General features: G+C 36.3%; 1 protein-coding gene across 1 annotated transcript in view; it reads left to right on the top strand.

Moving 5' to 3' along the window:
- Nucleotides 1-17,788, top strand: part of IL1RAPL1 (interleukin 1 receptor accessory protein like 1) — a 659,198-nt gene that overhangs the window by 490,394 nt on the left and 151,016 nt on the right. Inside the window, exon 6 of the mRNA XM_005516707.2 lies at nucleotides 12,313-12,387. Within this exon, the coding sequence (XP_005516764.2) occupies nucleotides 12,313-12,387 (75 nt within the window). The remainder of the gene's footprint in view (nucleotides 1-12,312; nucleotides 12,388-17,788) is intronic.

Here is a 17,788-nt window from a genome sequence, read left to right as displayed (position 1 = left end):
TGTCACCGAGTAGGATTTACAAAAGCATAGCAATTAAACAAAGGGGATCCATAGCGAGTTTCTGAGAACTGACATGACAGTTGGGCTCCTAAGTATCTACACCATTTTTGGAAGCTGGATGAAGGCTCCTGAATCCCTGGTGGTATTCTGTAGTAAGTACTGTGCAGCGGCGTGGAGCTCAAACACTAGAAGCAGTATGGATTTGTTAGCAATGCACCCTTCCCTCGCTCACCAGCACGCATTACTGAACTTCTGAAATAGAGTATTTTAGCCCAGACAGTGTCCTTAAATGTCCTTTCTAATGGGGATCCTCTGTATGACACTGAATTGTAGACAAGCTCTAAAATAGATTAGAATTTTCTAACATATTTAACTAGGCCCTCTGCTGAAAAAGTTTGGAGTTTGCTTTAAAGAGAGTTGGTACATACACAACTAGGGTGGATATTTTAATGCACCGAGCATTAAATATGGTTGTGTTACCAGAAATGTTACCAGCTCTGGTATCATTTCTGCAGACCAAATGTTTATGATGTCTAATCTCTGTTTGTTGCCAAGTAACCGTATGATATGTGCTAATATAACATCTGCCATACTGCGTTTGTAGACAGAGCTTTATTTAAAGCTTGGCACATTAAAAGGACAATATGTATCAGATATTGTTGTTCTCAGGCGTGTTCTTTTCCCTCTCCTTACATGGACAGTGTAACTTATTTTTTGTTTTCATGTCCTATGGTAGATTTCCTTGATTTCCTACCATGTTACAAACCAGAAAAGGTATGGAAACAAAAACTGCACAGCTGAGAATGCAGACAAGATTTGTATAGAGGTAATGCAAACCTGAAGTCCTCTGTGCCAGGGTGTCTGCTGTTGTATTGGAAGGATCTGTACACGCAGTGTGGAACCAGGCACATCTGCATGACAAACTTTGGAGCTCTACAGTGCAATTTGCATGCCATGTCCCCCATCCCACCTGCTGCAGGCACTAAGAACTCAGGATACCCAGGGAATTCTCCAGGCTTTCTAATTCTAATTTATGATTGTACAGTACAAATATTTGTTAAAAATTACATAACAAGTGGAAACCTGCTAGAGATATTTTGGTCCAATCTGCTCAGAACAGGGTCAGAGAGGGCAGGCTGCTGAGGGTTATCTCCAGTTGGGTTATAAATCTCCAGTGATGGACAAAATAAAGTATCTCTGGGCAACCTGTTCCTGTGGGTGACCACCTGTGAAGTGAAAAATGTTTTTCTCATGTTTAAGTGGAATTTCCCTGTTTTATTTATCTACCTTTGCCTCATATCCTGTACCTTACTCTGAGAAGAGTACAGTTACGTTATTTTGAATTCACCCATCTTGGTTTTTCAGACATGGACAGGATCCCTTTGAGGATCTCTTCTCCAGGATGAGCAGCCTCAGCTCTTTTGGTATCTCCTTGTCTGAAATGCTCCAATCCCTTCATCATCACTGTGGCCCTTCACTGCCCTTATCCCTGTATGTCGATATCTCTCTTGTGCTGGAGATTCCAGAGCTGGGCCCAGCACTCCAGATGTGTCTCATCACAGCTGAGGAAAGGGGAAGGATCACCTTCAACCTGCTGGCCATGCTCTGCTGGATGCAGCCCAGGCTGCTGCTGGTCTTCACTGCTGCAAGAGCACAGAGCTGGCTCACAGTTAACTTCTCTTCCTAAGAGTCCAAGTCTTTCCATGCCAAATCTGATCTTCAGCTGCTCAGCTCCAGGCCTGTATTGAAGTTTGGGATTAGTGCTCCCTTGGGGCAGGACTTGGCAATTCACCTTGTTGATCTTCATGGTGTTCTTGTCAGTCAGACCATTTCTCCAGCCTGTCAGGTCCCCCTGAGCAGCTCTATCAGTCATCAGCTACTCTTCCCAGTTTTGTGTTCCATTATCCAGATCAATAAAGTTCTGAACCAGCAGTGATCCTTGCGGTACAGGCAGCCCCAAAAGCTTTATGCTGCTTGATGCAGCCCTCAGTTTTCATCACATCTCCCTACCCACATACCAAATTCATCGAGTTTGTCAGTGAGACAAAAGCCTTTGTTAAGATAAACAGCATCAGCTGCTGTCTGCAGGTCCAGTGAGCCCATCCTCTCATCACTGAAGGCTATCAGGTGGGTTAAGCACAATTCTACCCATGTAAATCCATGCTGACTATTCTCAATTATCATCTTGTTCTTAATAATCTTAGTAATGGTTTTCAGAACTGTTTGTTCCATTATCTTCTCAGGGATCAAGGAAAGGCTGGCCAGTCTATACTGCCAAGATCCTCCTTCTAGCCTTTCTTGAAGATTAGGAGTGATATTTGCTTTCTTACAGTCCAAAATCTCTCAACTTAAAAGCAAAACCCTTGTCTCAATGGAGTAGATAAAAAAAAAAGCTGCATGAGAAGACAGAAAAAAAACATGTGCTCTCAATGAGAAATACAAAAAGAAAATAAAAAGTCTTCTCATTGTTCATGAAAGTGAATTTTTTTTCAATTTTTAGGTCAAAAGAAATTATAGTATGTCCAAATTCTTAGCAGAACAAAGATTCAGAAGACTAAGTCACTGAAATTACTTGGAGGACAAAATCTTTTTTGTAATCTTGCAGGTCTAAGACAGACACTGAACGGAGAGAATGAGTGCAGACCACCTTTTAAATCAGATGATTTTAAAAAAGAGGAACAGAATTAAAAGGTTGAATACAAATCCTGAAAGAGAAAACTCTATGAAAAATCTTTAATTGCAAGACCTTTAAATGTCAGTTTACTGGAAGACTTGAAGTGGTCAGGGTGCATAGGGTCCTCCTCTCTTTACAAGGCCTCCTCAGAGACTGAGACTTACTTTGAAATGTCAGCATTATCAGCAGATTTATATCAGATTTAATTATTAAAAAAAAAAAATAGAGTATCTAGAATTTGTCTTCAAAGGTCATGAGCTAGTGCATATCCAAGAACGATCTGCCCTAACTCCAAAAAATGGAAATAATAATGAAAATAAGGCAGGAACAAGTTTCCTATTCATTATTATTCATTATTATTCCTATATATTACCATTCATTTCCTAAATTTGTTCTGCTGATGTTCCACCTTCAATGGGGTACTTTAAATTGTGGCTGAAAAATCTCCCTGGTGGAAAAAGACCTGGATTTGCTGGTCAACAGCAGCTGAACATGAGCCAGGTGTGCCCAGGGGCCAGGAAGGCCAAAGGCAGCTGGGCTGGATCAGCAATGGTGTGGCAGCAGCAGCAGGGCAGGGATTGTCCCCCTGGACTCGGCACTGGTGAGGCCACACCTCAAATGCTGTGTCCAGTTTTGGGCCTCTCACTACAAGAAAGGCACTGAGGGTCTGGAGGGCGTCCACAGAACAGGCATTGGAACGGGAGGTACTTAAAAGACCTGTAGATGTGTCACTTGGGCACATGGTTTGTTGGATTGGACAGTGCTGGGTTAACAGTTAGACTTGAGGATCTTAAAGGTCTTTTCCAGATTTCTTTATGATTCAAATTATTCAAAAATACACTCCATTTCCTTGGGTTTGAAATCTAAATATGAGACAGAGTATACTAATAATAGGCAAAAAAAAAAAAAAAGATAAAACATTGCTCTATTTCAGTTGGAAAATTGTAATGATTGTAAAAATATTGAGGACAAGAAATAATATTGCATACTTAAATTCAGTGACAAGTGTGAAGGGTGGGCTGAACAAGAAAATGTAGGTATGACTTAATAATTGGACTGCATAAATGAGAGATTCTTTGGGTCATCTGTAAAGAATGATAGAATAATTGTTTAAAAAACGTGTATTTTGTCTAGTCACAGAAAATACAACGTTATGATACTTCCATCCCCATATTTTCTGTGTTTTAACCTAGAAATAAAAGGAAGGAGAACAGGTTAGGGTGACAATATGAGAAGGCAATCTAGGATGATATGCAGAGAGATTTCAATAATGTGTTGCAGAATGCTTGCTTGATGATAATGTATTAGTCTGCTTTTCTTAGAAGTTTGACTCAATCATTATTATTTATATAACTCTGTTTTTCTTTATGAATATTATATAACTCTGTTTTTCTTTATGAATATGAAATCTTTTCAGGTAGCCTCATGTGCTACACTGTGTGTGTTTCTATTTGTTTCACAAGCCTTATGCAAGAATTATAAACTCATCACTTCCCTAAAGCCTCTTCTAAACAAAGGCCTGAGCTAACAGGAGCAGGTTGTGACAGGTTCTAACTGCATTGCTGCTGAATGACATGCTGGTCAGCTGCTTCATTAACCTGGAACATCAGAGGATCTGCTGGTGGAAATGCTCCTTGATATATCATTGAATTACTTGGCTAACAAGAGATTTTATTTTCAATAAACGCATTGATAACATAGATCCTGACTTTTTGTAGCAACAACATTCCTTTTTTTTTCCCAGATGATCTGATACCTCTAAGACCCAAGTGCAGGAAAACTTTAAGAGACCATACAGATAGACCGGGCTTTAGCATAACATCATTTTCATAAATCTATGTAGGAAATCTCATTTCCATTATCTTGCTGTAGGAATCAGTTTTATACAAAAACAGTGGTGAAGTGTAGAGAAACTTCAGGCAAGAGAAAAAAAAATATTTTGGATATTTTAGATACTTTATATTTGGCTTTTTGTATTGTGGGTCTCTTTTTTTGTTTGTTTGGGGTTTTTTGAAGGAGATGAGGAATCCTGTCACTATAATTAATAAAGTCTTCAAGAATCAAAGCTTTGCATTATTCCTTCCCTTTTTATTTATAAGATCCATATATCAATCCTAAATCTGCCACACAGAAAGAGACCAAGATCTTAGGCTTATATTTCACTCAATAGTTTAACTCCCTATATTCTTTTGTTCCTTTGTATTTCTAGACTGCATTAACATCTGCTGTGGCAGCATTTTGATTATCTGTATTTTTTCCATGGAGATGATCTCTGGGAAATGTCACTGTGTGTTCAAGAAAACTAACATCTCCTCTGAAGCCATAGGGATAGCACAAGTGTCACATCAGATTCAATTAGAGATGGGCAGATAATGAAAACCCCAACATCTGGCTGCATTTGCTCTACTCCAGTATTCAGTGTTTTTAATCTCGGCAGACTCACAGGCTTAAAACATTTTAAAAGGCTTCTGGAAATATTCTTCCCAACTTTTAGATTTCATTTTATTAATGTCTCTTCTCAATATGCATCATGAAAACTTTTGCAATCCCTTTATTGTATATAGGTTTAGCTGTTTCTGCACTTACTTTTAGGAAGGGCTGGAATTCTATTCAAAGCACTATAAAGGTTTTCTTTTTGAAGAAAATTCTGATTGAAAAAATTAAAGATTATAGCCAGTTTGGGAAACACATCAGAAGAAATGATTAGGTGTGAGAAATAAAAACTATTTTCATTTATATGCCCAAAGCACTGAGGAATTGTTTTGTTGTTTTTTGGGGGGAGGGTTTTAATATGTGGTAAGGAGAAGACAATGAGAAAGACATAAACTGAAAGAAGAGACGATTTTGTCTTGCAATGCAAGATTTATGGGAACATTTCAGAAGATAAAAGCTGATCTTCAGTCAGTCATAGTGGAAACTAAGTCACATTAGACAGCTCATTTACTGTCATATGCCTATGGCTTTACACACATATCTTCAGTATCCTTGTATGTATCTGCCCTCAGTTTGAACTGCTTGATTCAGCATTCACACAGCGAGGCAGAATATTCTCACAGGCCTGCTGTGCAATTCATGGCATATGTGACTTTAAATGATGTCCTTGTGAATGAAAGCTAATCTGAATGCAACTGAAAGCTGAGGTTTGAGGTTGTTAGAAGTCTCAAACAGGTATAAAGATCTCCCTTCTTATGAAAGACCTTGCCATATATTTAGTTTTTAAAGGGCATTGATAGATCTGAATACATAAGACTATACCTATATAAGGAGAAATCAGGAAAAAGCCCAGCATCCTTTCATTGCATTACTTTTTTTTCCCTCAGCTCAGATTTACTCTGAGGAATCTCAGAGTTCTCAGTATCAATATTCATCTGGACAGTGATTGAGTAGATTAATGTTTCAAGACTGCAGCTTCAGGCTGGACATAATTAATTTTATTGCAATCTACTGTAGACTACTGCTACTACATTTTCTTTTACAGACATTTCTATTAAAACAAAGAAACCAAAAGTATATATCAAATATACCAAATATATGCCAAAAGTTACATCAGAGTTTTTAAGGTGCTGTGATTATCAACTAGAGTGCTTTAGTTTTTCCTTCTAGTATTATTACTTATGATTCCTGAATATGGCCTTCAATATCAATTTTTCATAATTGAGGACTTTTCAATGACAGTGCTTTATTTTCAGAGCCCTCTCATGAAGCAGACATTTTAACATAGCAATCTAAACCCAAATCCATTGTTTTACTCTAGCTCAAACCTTCTCCACTGATGTTGGCATAAGCTAATCATGCTTGACAATGATTGATTAAATGCTGAATAAATGGAAGGGTGAGTGCAGCCAGGCCCAGGACGACTCTGAATGTGTCGAGCAGGCAGCAGTTCCAGGCACTGCCACAGAATTATGAAATGATTTGGGTTGGAAGAGACTTCAGACATTATCTGGTTTCAATCCTTCTGCCATGCACAGGGCCACCTTTGACTAGATCAGGTTGCTCAGGGCCCCATCCAGCCTCGACTTGAACACTTCCAGGGGTGGCGCATCCATGGATTTCATGGGCAACTCGTTCATCTTTATAGTCAGTCAGACCTCCTCTATATTCTCCTCAGATATCCCTCCCCTGACAGAAGTACCTTGTCTTCATAATTATCTGCCTATGACAATATTGGCACAACAAATGTTGGAGAAAAAGAAACACAAGCTCAGGAAATTAGCAAGAAAGTACATGGAAATGTGAAATTCTTATATGTTTCTAAACACAAACTGAGAGATGGAGTCTTTTTGAACTGTGGGTTGAATTCAAAGCAACAACATAGGCTTCATGAAAAGAGCTCCATGTCTCTGATGTCCTTTGATTTCAAAGTGTAAGAATATTTTCCTTTTGCATAGCAATCAATTCTTCCCCTATTTAATCCTGTGCTATAGTTACAATATCTTCCAGGGACATGTCAGTCATTTTTTTCTAAAAATGCTCTAAGTTCATAAACATAAGAGGTTTAATCTCATTGCATTATCTCAAATCTCAGAAAGATCAGAAGGATTTTCATCCTCAAAATGTAGTTTTTACTTCAATAAAACTTTTGAACCAGAAATGTTCTAAAATATATATAACTCAGACTGGACAAGTAAGGCAACTATTCCTGTGAATTTTTGCCTGGGATGAAATGTCCAGACAGTAAACTGGCTTTCTGATGTGCAGACAATTCCACAAAGCCCTGTTGTCTTCTAAGAAATTAAAACCTTTTGTTTTTATTTTCAAGGGAGAATCTGAGATCACTTCATAAAAGAGACATAAACCTAAATCTTTGAAATTAGAATTTTTCTGTTATAAAGCTCGTGCAATTTGAGGCAGCTCCATTTTGATGTCCAGATTAGTGCTATTTTGAAATACAGGTTGAATGAAGGTTTCTTCATTCCTAACAGTTGGCTGGCCTCTCCAAATATCAGTGTTTTGCACAGAGCAAGTGTATGAATGTCTCATTTGACCACGTTCATCTAAAGCAGCAGTGTAGGAAGAGGAGTATGGAAGTCAGTGGCTGATGTGAAAATACTATCTTCTGGCCAGTTTCCAGTGGGGTGACTGATTGTGGTGGCTTTCACTTTCATTACCACAAGACAAATTGTTCAATACGTTTTAAATGTACATCCAATCTGATAGACTTGGAATGTGAATTTAGTCACTTTTTCTCTGGGCAGGATCAATATGTCTGCAGCTGACTGGTATCTCTAAAGTTGTATATTAATTTTTAATAAATCTTCAGAATTGGTTACTTCACCTTTCTATTTTTTTTTCAACTTTAGTTTACTTCAAGTTTGACACGTATCTTTTTCAAACCATTCATCAGTGATGGTCCAGAAATCAAACATAAGATGAGCCGTAAACTTGATTTATGATCAAACAGCTTTCCTTTAAAAGGCACTGACCTATTGTTTTTAAAGAGTCTTTTTTTAAAAGTCCCCATTGATTTTAAAGAGGAATATACCAATTCTGATTAACTATGTCTGGGATAATATTCTGAATGAATATATCTGGGATAATTACTCTGAAGTGGAGGGTGGGGGTGGGGTGAGGGTGGTGAAAAACAAAAGAAAAAAAAGGGAAAAAATGGGAAGAAAAGAGAAAGAAAAAAACAAGAGGGAGGAAGGGAGAAGTGAATCCATGCATCAATAGATAATAATATCCAGGGACTAAGATTCTTGCCAAGAGACTTGAGAATTCCCTTATGCAAGAATAGGAATCTGAGCATTCTGTTCCTCCTGTATGACAGCCATGTTGCTAAGTAGTACCTGGTGGGAAGAGGATCTTCTCTTTATATTTTTAGACATAGTCAAAAGGATTTTTGTTCTTTGCATACAATACAGAACAGGAAGTGCTTTCAAATTGTGGATTTTTTTTAGGACACGCAAATTATTGCCTTCCTGCATCTATTTATAAAAAAAGAATAAAAGGTATTTAACTTATTTAAGAGACCAGATATAGTTGTGAGTTTCATAAATTTCGTTAGATTCTTGCTATTTAATAAAAATTTAGGAAGAAAGGATTGAATTATACTTTAGCTGTTCAATTTAGTAGATAACTGTGGCTCAATATACCTGCCTGAAAATAATATTGATTTTGAATAGCCTCAAACATGGCCTAGTTAAGAAATCATTCCCCATGATTTTAAGGATATGAAAAAGCTGGTAGATCTTCTCCAGAGTTTCTAAACTAAAAGAGGATTGCAGTAACTCTGGTGTTGCCCATCATCTGTGTTGCTGTCTGTGGAGAGTGTACACTGGAGAGGTGTAGAGGCAGCTAGAGAAATTCCCACCTCTGCATCAGTCCAGTGGAATTAATATGTTAGAAGGTACTTACATTTTCAGGCTAAGAAATGGATCAAATAACAGACAATAAAGACTCTGACTGACTGAAGAAAAGTTTCAGATCACTGTGGAAAATTTGATATTTTAAGCACATATAGTCATTAAAATTCTTTTCCTTGCCTACATAACTCATATTCACAGTATTTCCCTACAGTCTAAAGCTCTGGAATGTGGAGGACCCAAGGACACTTTTACTTTTCTGGACAGCTGCAGGAGTTGGCCCTGGGAAATGTGATTGCTTATAGGACAGACATACAACGGTGTGAGCTTGGTAGACATCTAAGGGAATACAATACTGGGATACTTCCCCAATTTAGAGCTTTTAATGTTGTGTTGTAGAACTAAATATTAACTCTTACTGGCTACAAACATTGGTAACTATCCCTTTAAAATTAGCACATGACACGATTAACTATCATATCTTTCATTATTGATTGGTGGGGGGTTTGTACTCCTGGGGGATGGGACAGAGTGCACTCTCAGCAAAATGGGTGACAAAGCAGAGAACAGAGATGCTCCTTCAGGAATCCTTGAAAAGTTGGAGAAAATCATGGATTCCAACAAAGGCTAAGGCAACATCTTGGTCTGGAAGCAGAATAGTCCCGTGCAGCAGAGCAGAACCTGGGACTGGCTGAGTAGGAGGAACCTTTGCATGAGTGGTCCTGTCAGCCCAGGTGGACAACAAGTGGAGCATGATTTGGTGAAACCCAAGTGCACAGCTCTTGGCAGGAATTTAGCCAGAATGCCCAGGAGGGTGATCCTTCCCAGTCCTGTAGTGTCTGTGAGGCCACACTTGGGACACTGACAAATTTTCAGGTCTTTGCTTCTCAGAAAGACAGATGTACTGAACCAAGCCCAGTGCATGGCCACTGGGTGGTGTGCAGCTGGAACACCCAAAGTGGTGAAATCTGCATCCACAGAGATGTTCAAAATGGGACTGGATGAGGTCCTGACACAACCTGCTCTATTGGATCTGCTTCCAGCAGGAAGTTGGATCATCACTCAGCTTCCAAAGGATCTTTCCAGCCTACATGCTCCTGTGGTTCTGATACATCAGTTAGGTGTCTAATTTATTATTTTCAGAAGAATTTTATTTGTTAAATAATGTATTAAATCTCATAAATTAAACTGGGCATAAATTTTATAATAACTTCATACTTCTGTTGAAGGATGATTTATCTCCACACATCCTGGGCCTATTCATTTAAAAGTAGAAAGCTTCTTAGAGGTCTTAGATACAGGATCATAAAAGTAATGTTGATCTTTGCTTCAACTGATAAAAATGCTGGTTTCTAATCTACTTATTCATTGCATTCAGATTAACTCCACAAGTTACTATATCTTTACTTACAATGAAGGAACTTTCCTCACAGTTTCAAAACAGATTTAGAACAACAGTGACTCAGAAGACATTATCTGATGAATAATAATTGACTTGAGAATGACAGAACTGCAAAATTAAATTTAAATTCATAATAGATGTTTAAAAAATGGCAATGTGCTGATGAATTATGAGCCTTTACAGAGAAGTTAAGAAATGGGAATGACTAATTTTACAGTTTAAGAAGAAAATATATTTTGAATCCTTTTGCCTTCCACCCACTTTAGCCTTTATGAAAAAAAAAAAAAAAAAGAAGAAAAAAAAAGAGTCAAAAAGATAAAAAAATTAACATTGGTTTACAAAAAGGTAGCAAGCCAGAGATGATGCCAAAAATCTTTCACAACTACAGCTCTCTCCAAAGCCTGTAGTGCAGAATGGTTTCCCATAGAGACTAGAAGCTGCAAGAAGAATGAACTGAGAGAAGGTTTGTGGACCAAATACGCTTGTTTTACCATTCCACTGAATTTTGATTCATTACTAGGTCTGATGGGTGAACACCTCTGATACCAACTTAGTGGGTTTATACTTTTATCATATAAAGGACAATCCCTGTAAAGCAGAAATATGAGTTGACAATAGTTCCATTCTGTAATTATTGCAAAGTTGAAATTAATGCTGTACCATTTAAAGAATGTTGATAATTTACTAAAAGACCAGAGGAAACAGAGTGAAGAGAATGCAAATAAACTTCTCCTGACAGGAGATGAGTGTGTTTAGTAGATGAAGCCCATACACATATGGGTATGTGTGTGTGTCAGTAAGAAAAGGAGCATTGATTTTGACAAGTTGAAGGGAACAAATATTCTAGAGCTATATCAAAATGTCAAATGTATTTTAAATCTGTGACAGCCCATAATCTGTGTAAAAAACTGAAGTATGAATTGATGCTGAAAAGCAGAATATCAAAATGTTGCAGGTGACTAGAAAAGTTGGAAATTTCCCATGAATATTTACTATCAGTATTAAAGGAAAAAAAAAACCACATTTTTTTTATATGACATGCACTCATCTGTCAGACACAGTAAAGAGTACACTTGCTAACAACAACAAAAGTAGTAATAATCAATGTCACTTCTATGAATTAAGCAGACAGATGTTATATTTAGTAGAATAGCATGTTTTATATATATGCATGGTTTGAACACACTTTGGCAACCTTCAGATGGTTTTTGACCACTACAAAACCCTTTCCATTCCATTATTGCATAAGTCTACCCATATTATTTCAGGGTAGACTGAAATGGAAAAGGGAATCTGTCATATTAGGAATCTTGACATTATTTCATTATATCCAGTCCTTGGATTTTGAAAACTTAGCCTTTTCCTTGTGCTCCACTTTGCAAGGTTTCAGTGTTGGGAATATCTTTTCAAATACAATTTTCATCAAATATTCAAAGTTGTTTTTCAGTAATTTAGTTTATGTTATATCTTTTAATGACAATACCTTATAGAAAAGTAATTAAATATCGTAACAAACTATGAAATTCTGGATAATATTTATAAAAACAGAAAATTGCAATGTCAGTGCATTTTTGTTTGGATTTGTTTGTTTTAGAGAAATTGGTTTGGTTTTTTGGGTTTTTGATCTTTTGGGGTTTTTTGGTTGGTTGGTTGGCTGTTTTGGGGGTTTTTGTTGTTTTTGTTTTCTTGCTTGGTTGTTTTGGGTTTTTTTATGTGGGAGTTTAAAGAGATTACTTTTTTAATACAAGGGCCTTTAATTTTGGAGCTTAGACTTACTGTCTAAGCAAAAACATTTACCACTATTGAAGGCACGAACATTATTGAAACATAAGAAAAACCAAAGCCTTCTAGAAATAATAGGTATAAAACCAAGTCTCAGTCTACCCAATAATAATCAGAACACTACATATGTGAATTTCTTTCTTTTCTAGCACCACTAACAGATAAACCACCAAAGCTTTTACACCCCTTGGAGAGTAAGCTAACAATTCAGGAGACCCAGTTAGGTAAGTAGAAAACATAACCTCTGTTCAAATTGTATGAAGGAATTTGATGTGTTGATGTATGATGGTAATCTGATGGCATGTTGACATTAATAATTTAATTGAAAAGACATTAAACATATGTTGATTCCATGCAGAGATATATGATATATCATCTACAAAATTGTTGTTCACAAAAAAAAAAATCTTAATAATTAATACTGAATGCTAAGATTTTGGTTAGTGATACTAGGTTTTGTCTTGCTGAAAGTCAACTGTTACAAGAATATCTGAACTTTTCTTTCTAAACTTTCCCTTTTCTGTATATTTATACATACTTACTGTGGGATTCATTGGGATTTTGTGATTTAAGTTCTGCTTGGAAGACTTTTGTGTTTTGTTGGCTGCTTAAAGAATTGCAAAGATATTCTATAATTGCAAAGGTTGTGCTGGGCAAATCATCCAGCAAACAGTGTTATCCTAACAGCATTTGTTCATTCTGAATGCATGGATATTTATGTATAGATGAATGAAGAGAAATTTATGCATGATGAAAGCATTTTGTTTCACTTTTTCTAGTCTAATAGGTGGTGTATATGATTGGTCACCTTAGTGTCCTACTGCTGCAGAGGTAATGAAGTCTCCAAAACTGAGTGCATGAGTTACCAGATATAGCAATTTACCTCTTTTGTGGATTGGCAATGAGGGCAACTTGTAAGAAACAAACAGTAGGTTACACTGGAATTATGCTTTGGTGTCAGAACAGTAACCTATTGATAGATTTTCTGGTTTGTTGGATAAGGGAGAAAATGGAAACCAATCTGGTGGAAACAAATCTCATAGAAAAAATATATATAAATCTCATAGAAAAAAATAGTGCAAGTAAACTTCAGTACATTCTGCAACACAACATCAGAGAAAGCAGAAGGCTTGCAAATTAATTCTGACAGTCATTGGCAGGGCATTTTATGGTGATTGCCGGGTTATTGCTGTTAGTGGCCAGAGAATAACTCATCTTTTCTTTGATATTAGTAAACAATGACTTTGAATGGTTCAGACTATCCAGGTAAATTTCTGATATGCTGATATACAGGTTTTTTTAGCACTTACTATATAGAAAAGAAGACATGTAGCATGTTTCCTTCTAGAGCTGCTTTCTGTCATTCTGAAGGTACTGTTTCTGATACACTGACTCAGAAAATCTTTCCTGTATGTCAGACCTAAATGATCTTACATTGTTTGAACACGAGATATGGAACAGAGAACAAAGTGACTGCACATTTGTTTTTTAACTAATGTTGCTTACTGAGATATTTTTCATAAAAAAAAAAAAAGGAAAACCAAAACCAAAAGGCAGAACCTTTCTGGGCTTTGATGTTACTTTATGGTGAGACTATTTCAAGAAGTGTGTAATTGTTAATGGATAGATAGAGGCTTTTTGTCTATGAATTTTAGAATTAATCTCAGTTTTGATTTCTCATAAAATAATTTGAAAATGACTGGGTTTGAAAAAGATACTTTTCAGAAAACAAAATAATTGTTAGTGAATATAAAAGAGTTAACTCAAAAAGGTCACTTTCGGATACAGATGGGAATGTCTGACCATAAATTAATGTGGTTACAATACTTAGCCTTATATCAAGAAGCTACAAGAATATATTAATTTGTTGTTTAAAAGCCCATGAAAAACCTGTGAGAACTGGAACAAATGAAAAAAATTGATAGTTCCCTAACATGAAAACTGTTTTTCTGCTCTTAGATTTAATGCCTTGGTCCTGCTGCATAACCTTCAAAAGATCTGTGTTTCCCTGGGGAAAGCCAGGGTTCTATCCTGAGGGTCAGTTCATACCATGCAAAAGATGTAGAACATTTAATGATGGAGCAATGCCAAAGTTCACTTAGGTAGCTGTTGAAGCCAGGAGAATCCTACTCAGTTGAGGCTTGGGGTGACTATATTTTGTGACCAGTCTAGACACTGCCAGAAAAGGTTAGTCCTACAGAATGTATTTGCAATGGCGTGTTCGTCCCTTTCTTGGAAAATAAAAGAGTTGGTGGATGCTGGAGAAGTGGAATGGGTGGTATTCCCATTCCCAAAGAGAAGACAGAGAAAGGAACAAGGATCTTAGGGCAGTCCAGGATTGCTTTAGCAGGTCACCAGTTGCTGAGAAGCTGGAGCAATCACTGCTCTCCTCCCACATTTCTGTCCTCACCTTGCAGTCCTCCAGCTGGAGCTGGAAATGAAAGGGGTTACATGTGTCAAGGAAAGTTCTGGGAGGTCATACATACCTTACAGGGATGTGTGTAGCTCCAGGTGCACACAATGTACTGAAAATTCAATAGTGATGGTTCACCTCCAAATCCTCCCCTGCTGGCAGGCCCCTGTGCTGGGCACACTTGTGAGGAGGACCTCAGTAATACCAGTGCATTTAAATCGAGGTGTAGCTAACTCCCAAGATATATAGATATATCTAAGAATAAGTATCTTATTCATTTGGCTCCAGCACTGCTGGGTGACACAGATATGAGACACAGAGGCTTCCTCTACACAGAGCAATTAAAACTAATATCATGGGACCACAACCTATTGTATTATTATTTTACTTGACTTCCATAAAACAACAGCAGACCAGGATGTGACTGCAGGAAGGAGTTTCTCTAAGAGGTGACTGATATGGCATAAGTCAGACTTGATAAGGCAAAAGGTGAGAAACGGTTTGGAGAATCTGCTCACCTCAATCCTAGGAACCCACAGGCTCCCATCACGCTCAAGTCATCCACAATTGTTTGAGAAAAAGGTGTCATGCTATTCAGCTGGTATTTGGGACTCTGTTAAACATGGATGCACTGCAACCAGCAACTTTAGAGATGCAAAAATTATAGAGTACAAAAATATATAAGATTATGTATTTTGATATCTCATCAGAAATATTTTTATTGGACTGAATAATAACCAGAAATTCACAAGATAGAGGTGCAGGATAAAAATCGAAGAAGTTAATTTTTCAAAGGCTTTTCATAAGAAATAACATGGGAAAGCTAAGGAATGAAGCACAAAAATCTAGATGAGGAAAGAAAGATTAGTTTTGGAATTTATGTTTTTTGTTTGTTACTTCACTTCCAAATTTGCAATCAATTACTTAATCCTGTTACAAGGATAAGAAATGCTAATTACATTTAAGCTTTTCTCCTGTGAAGAGGGCTTTTAGACAGATATGTGACCCCACTACAAACTACTTCTCTGGAAACAACATCTCCAGATAAAATATTATGGTAAATACACTCTTCAAAAGACTGTGCCTTGCAAAGGTTGGAGATGTAAGAAGAGGAAGAGTGTTTTCAGCTCTGAGCTGCTCTATGCTTTGGTAGCAGGACAGGCCAAGGAGAGAAAAGCTGGAAATGCAGGGGGGGAAGGCATAGGAGTGAGAAACATAATGACCAAGGAACTGCATTCTACAATATCCTTCTTACCTTCAACAAGCTGAGCAAATCAAATGTACAAATCCCTGATAAGACTCCTTTGTTATAATGAAAACACAAACCTGAAAACACAAACACAGACCTGTTCAGGAAGGAGTTAATTAACATTGTTCCTTATATATCAGAAATCCCAAAACTTTGGGTAACTATATTTTTAATTATAGAGTCATGTAGATATTTATGATAGAAATATATCATATCCATTATGTGTAAATTTATTTTTAAAATTGCATTCTGGGATTTTTTTATTGGTAAATTCTGAGTCTTTTCAGTTTCACCTTTCAGGTTAGAGTGTTTTTTACACCAACACTGTCCAATATGTGCCCCACCAAGGAAACAAAGAATTATTACCCTGACTCAAAAAAGTTTGATTTTAGTTGAATCAGTTGGTTCATGTCATGTTACTAAAGAAGACAAATGTGATTTTACATCAGACAGTGATGGATCTGGATTAAAAAATTTTACAGAACATGAAATAACCATTTTAAACACCTCACAAGCTAATTGACCTCTGTCCTCCCCACTTGTTCAATGTGTCTCCTGATTTTGCACAGGGCTGTAATTTGATATGCCAAAATTCATCCAGAAAAAGAAAGCTATTGTTGAATTGTTTTTTGCTTAATGTTAGAGAAGATAAAAAAACAAACAAAAAATGAAACAAAACAAAAAAAAACAAAACAAAAAAAATTTTAAAAAAACAAGAAACAGACCAAAAAATCGCATCCAAACCCCCAAAAAAACCCCAAAAAGTAAACAAACAAAAATTACAAGGAATAAAGTATTGCCATCACTATATGATAAAAATATTTTTTACTTATCAAGAACCCAGACACTTTCTCTGTCAACTGAATAAAGTGAATTTTCCTGAATTGTATCCAACCCAAAACATTACTTGTGACCAAATGCACAATCAATACCTGCCCTGTTTTTATATAGGGCATTATTTTGATAAAATTAAATTAACTATTACATAGTGAATTGGGGATTTCTTCTTTCTCACCCTTCCCTGCACAGATTTAAGAAAAAAAATTATTGAACTACTTTTAGTATATAATTTCCATGGTAGAAGAAAGAATCTCCCCATCAGGGACAGAAGAATGTTGGCTCATTTATAACACTGTTATCCACCAAAATTGACCTTGTTAACGATAAAAGCCATCCTTAACTAGATTAATGAAAAGATGTATAAATAAATTAACTAAAGTGATATGCAATAACTAGTAATCTGTGACTCCTTTCAGGATGAAAATTGAATGGAAAAAATATTGAGAATTTTAAGTTTTATTTCTACAGATTGCATGTAACTGGTCTATTCACTCTGCAATATGAACATATTTTTTCATTATATGAAGATTTTCAAGTTTATTTGATTATATCAACTGTCTTTAAACAAAATTGAATCTTTTTTTTGATCATATGTTTCAATTGGACACTTGCTCTTTGATATATTCTATGATTAGATTAACATAATATGGGCAACAGCTTCACATGGAAATAATTAAAACTGAAAATTCAAAATTTACTTCTTCAATACCAACTAATTTTTTTTTCTGTTTATATAAGGGCTTGGATTATAATTTCAAAATACAACTTGGAGTGTTTTGAAAAAAATATGAAAAATAAAAAAGTCTTTTTTCTGAGCTATTTATTGCTAAAAATTTGATTTGAACAAAGTAATGTTTAAATTTTTTTCATTGAGAAGTTTATAACCTCATTGTTCTGAAATGTTTTGGTTTTATATTTTATCAATTCCTGGGCTATACTCACCTAATGAAACATTAGGAAAAAGCTTTGTTGAAAAACTCACATAGTTAATGACTTAACTGCAGACCAGTTCATTGAAAGTGAAATGTTTGAAATCTAGTGTAAATGGAAAAAGAATATATATGCTGTTAGCATATGGGAAAAACAAGAAGCCAAACCACAACAAAACCTCAAGCAAACAAAC

The sequence above is a fragment of the Pseudopodoces humilis genome, chromosome 2 (genome assembly GCF_049639895.1).
Source record: "Pseudopodoces humilis isolate 2021_Gansu_Grassland_sample_001 chromosome 2, ASM4963989v1, whole genome shotgun sequence".
Taxonomy (NCBI): Eukaryota; Metazoa; Chordata; class Aves; order Passeriformes; family Paridae; genus Pseudopodoces; species Pseudopodoces humilis.
The sequence above is the reverse complement of the archived record's forward strand: the minus strand, read 5'-3'. Positions and strand labels throughout refer to the sequence as shown.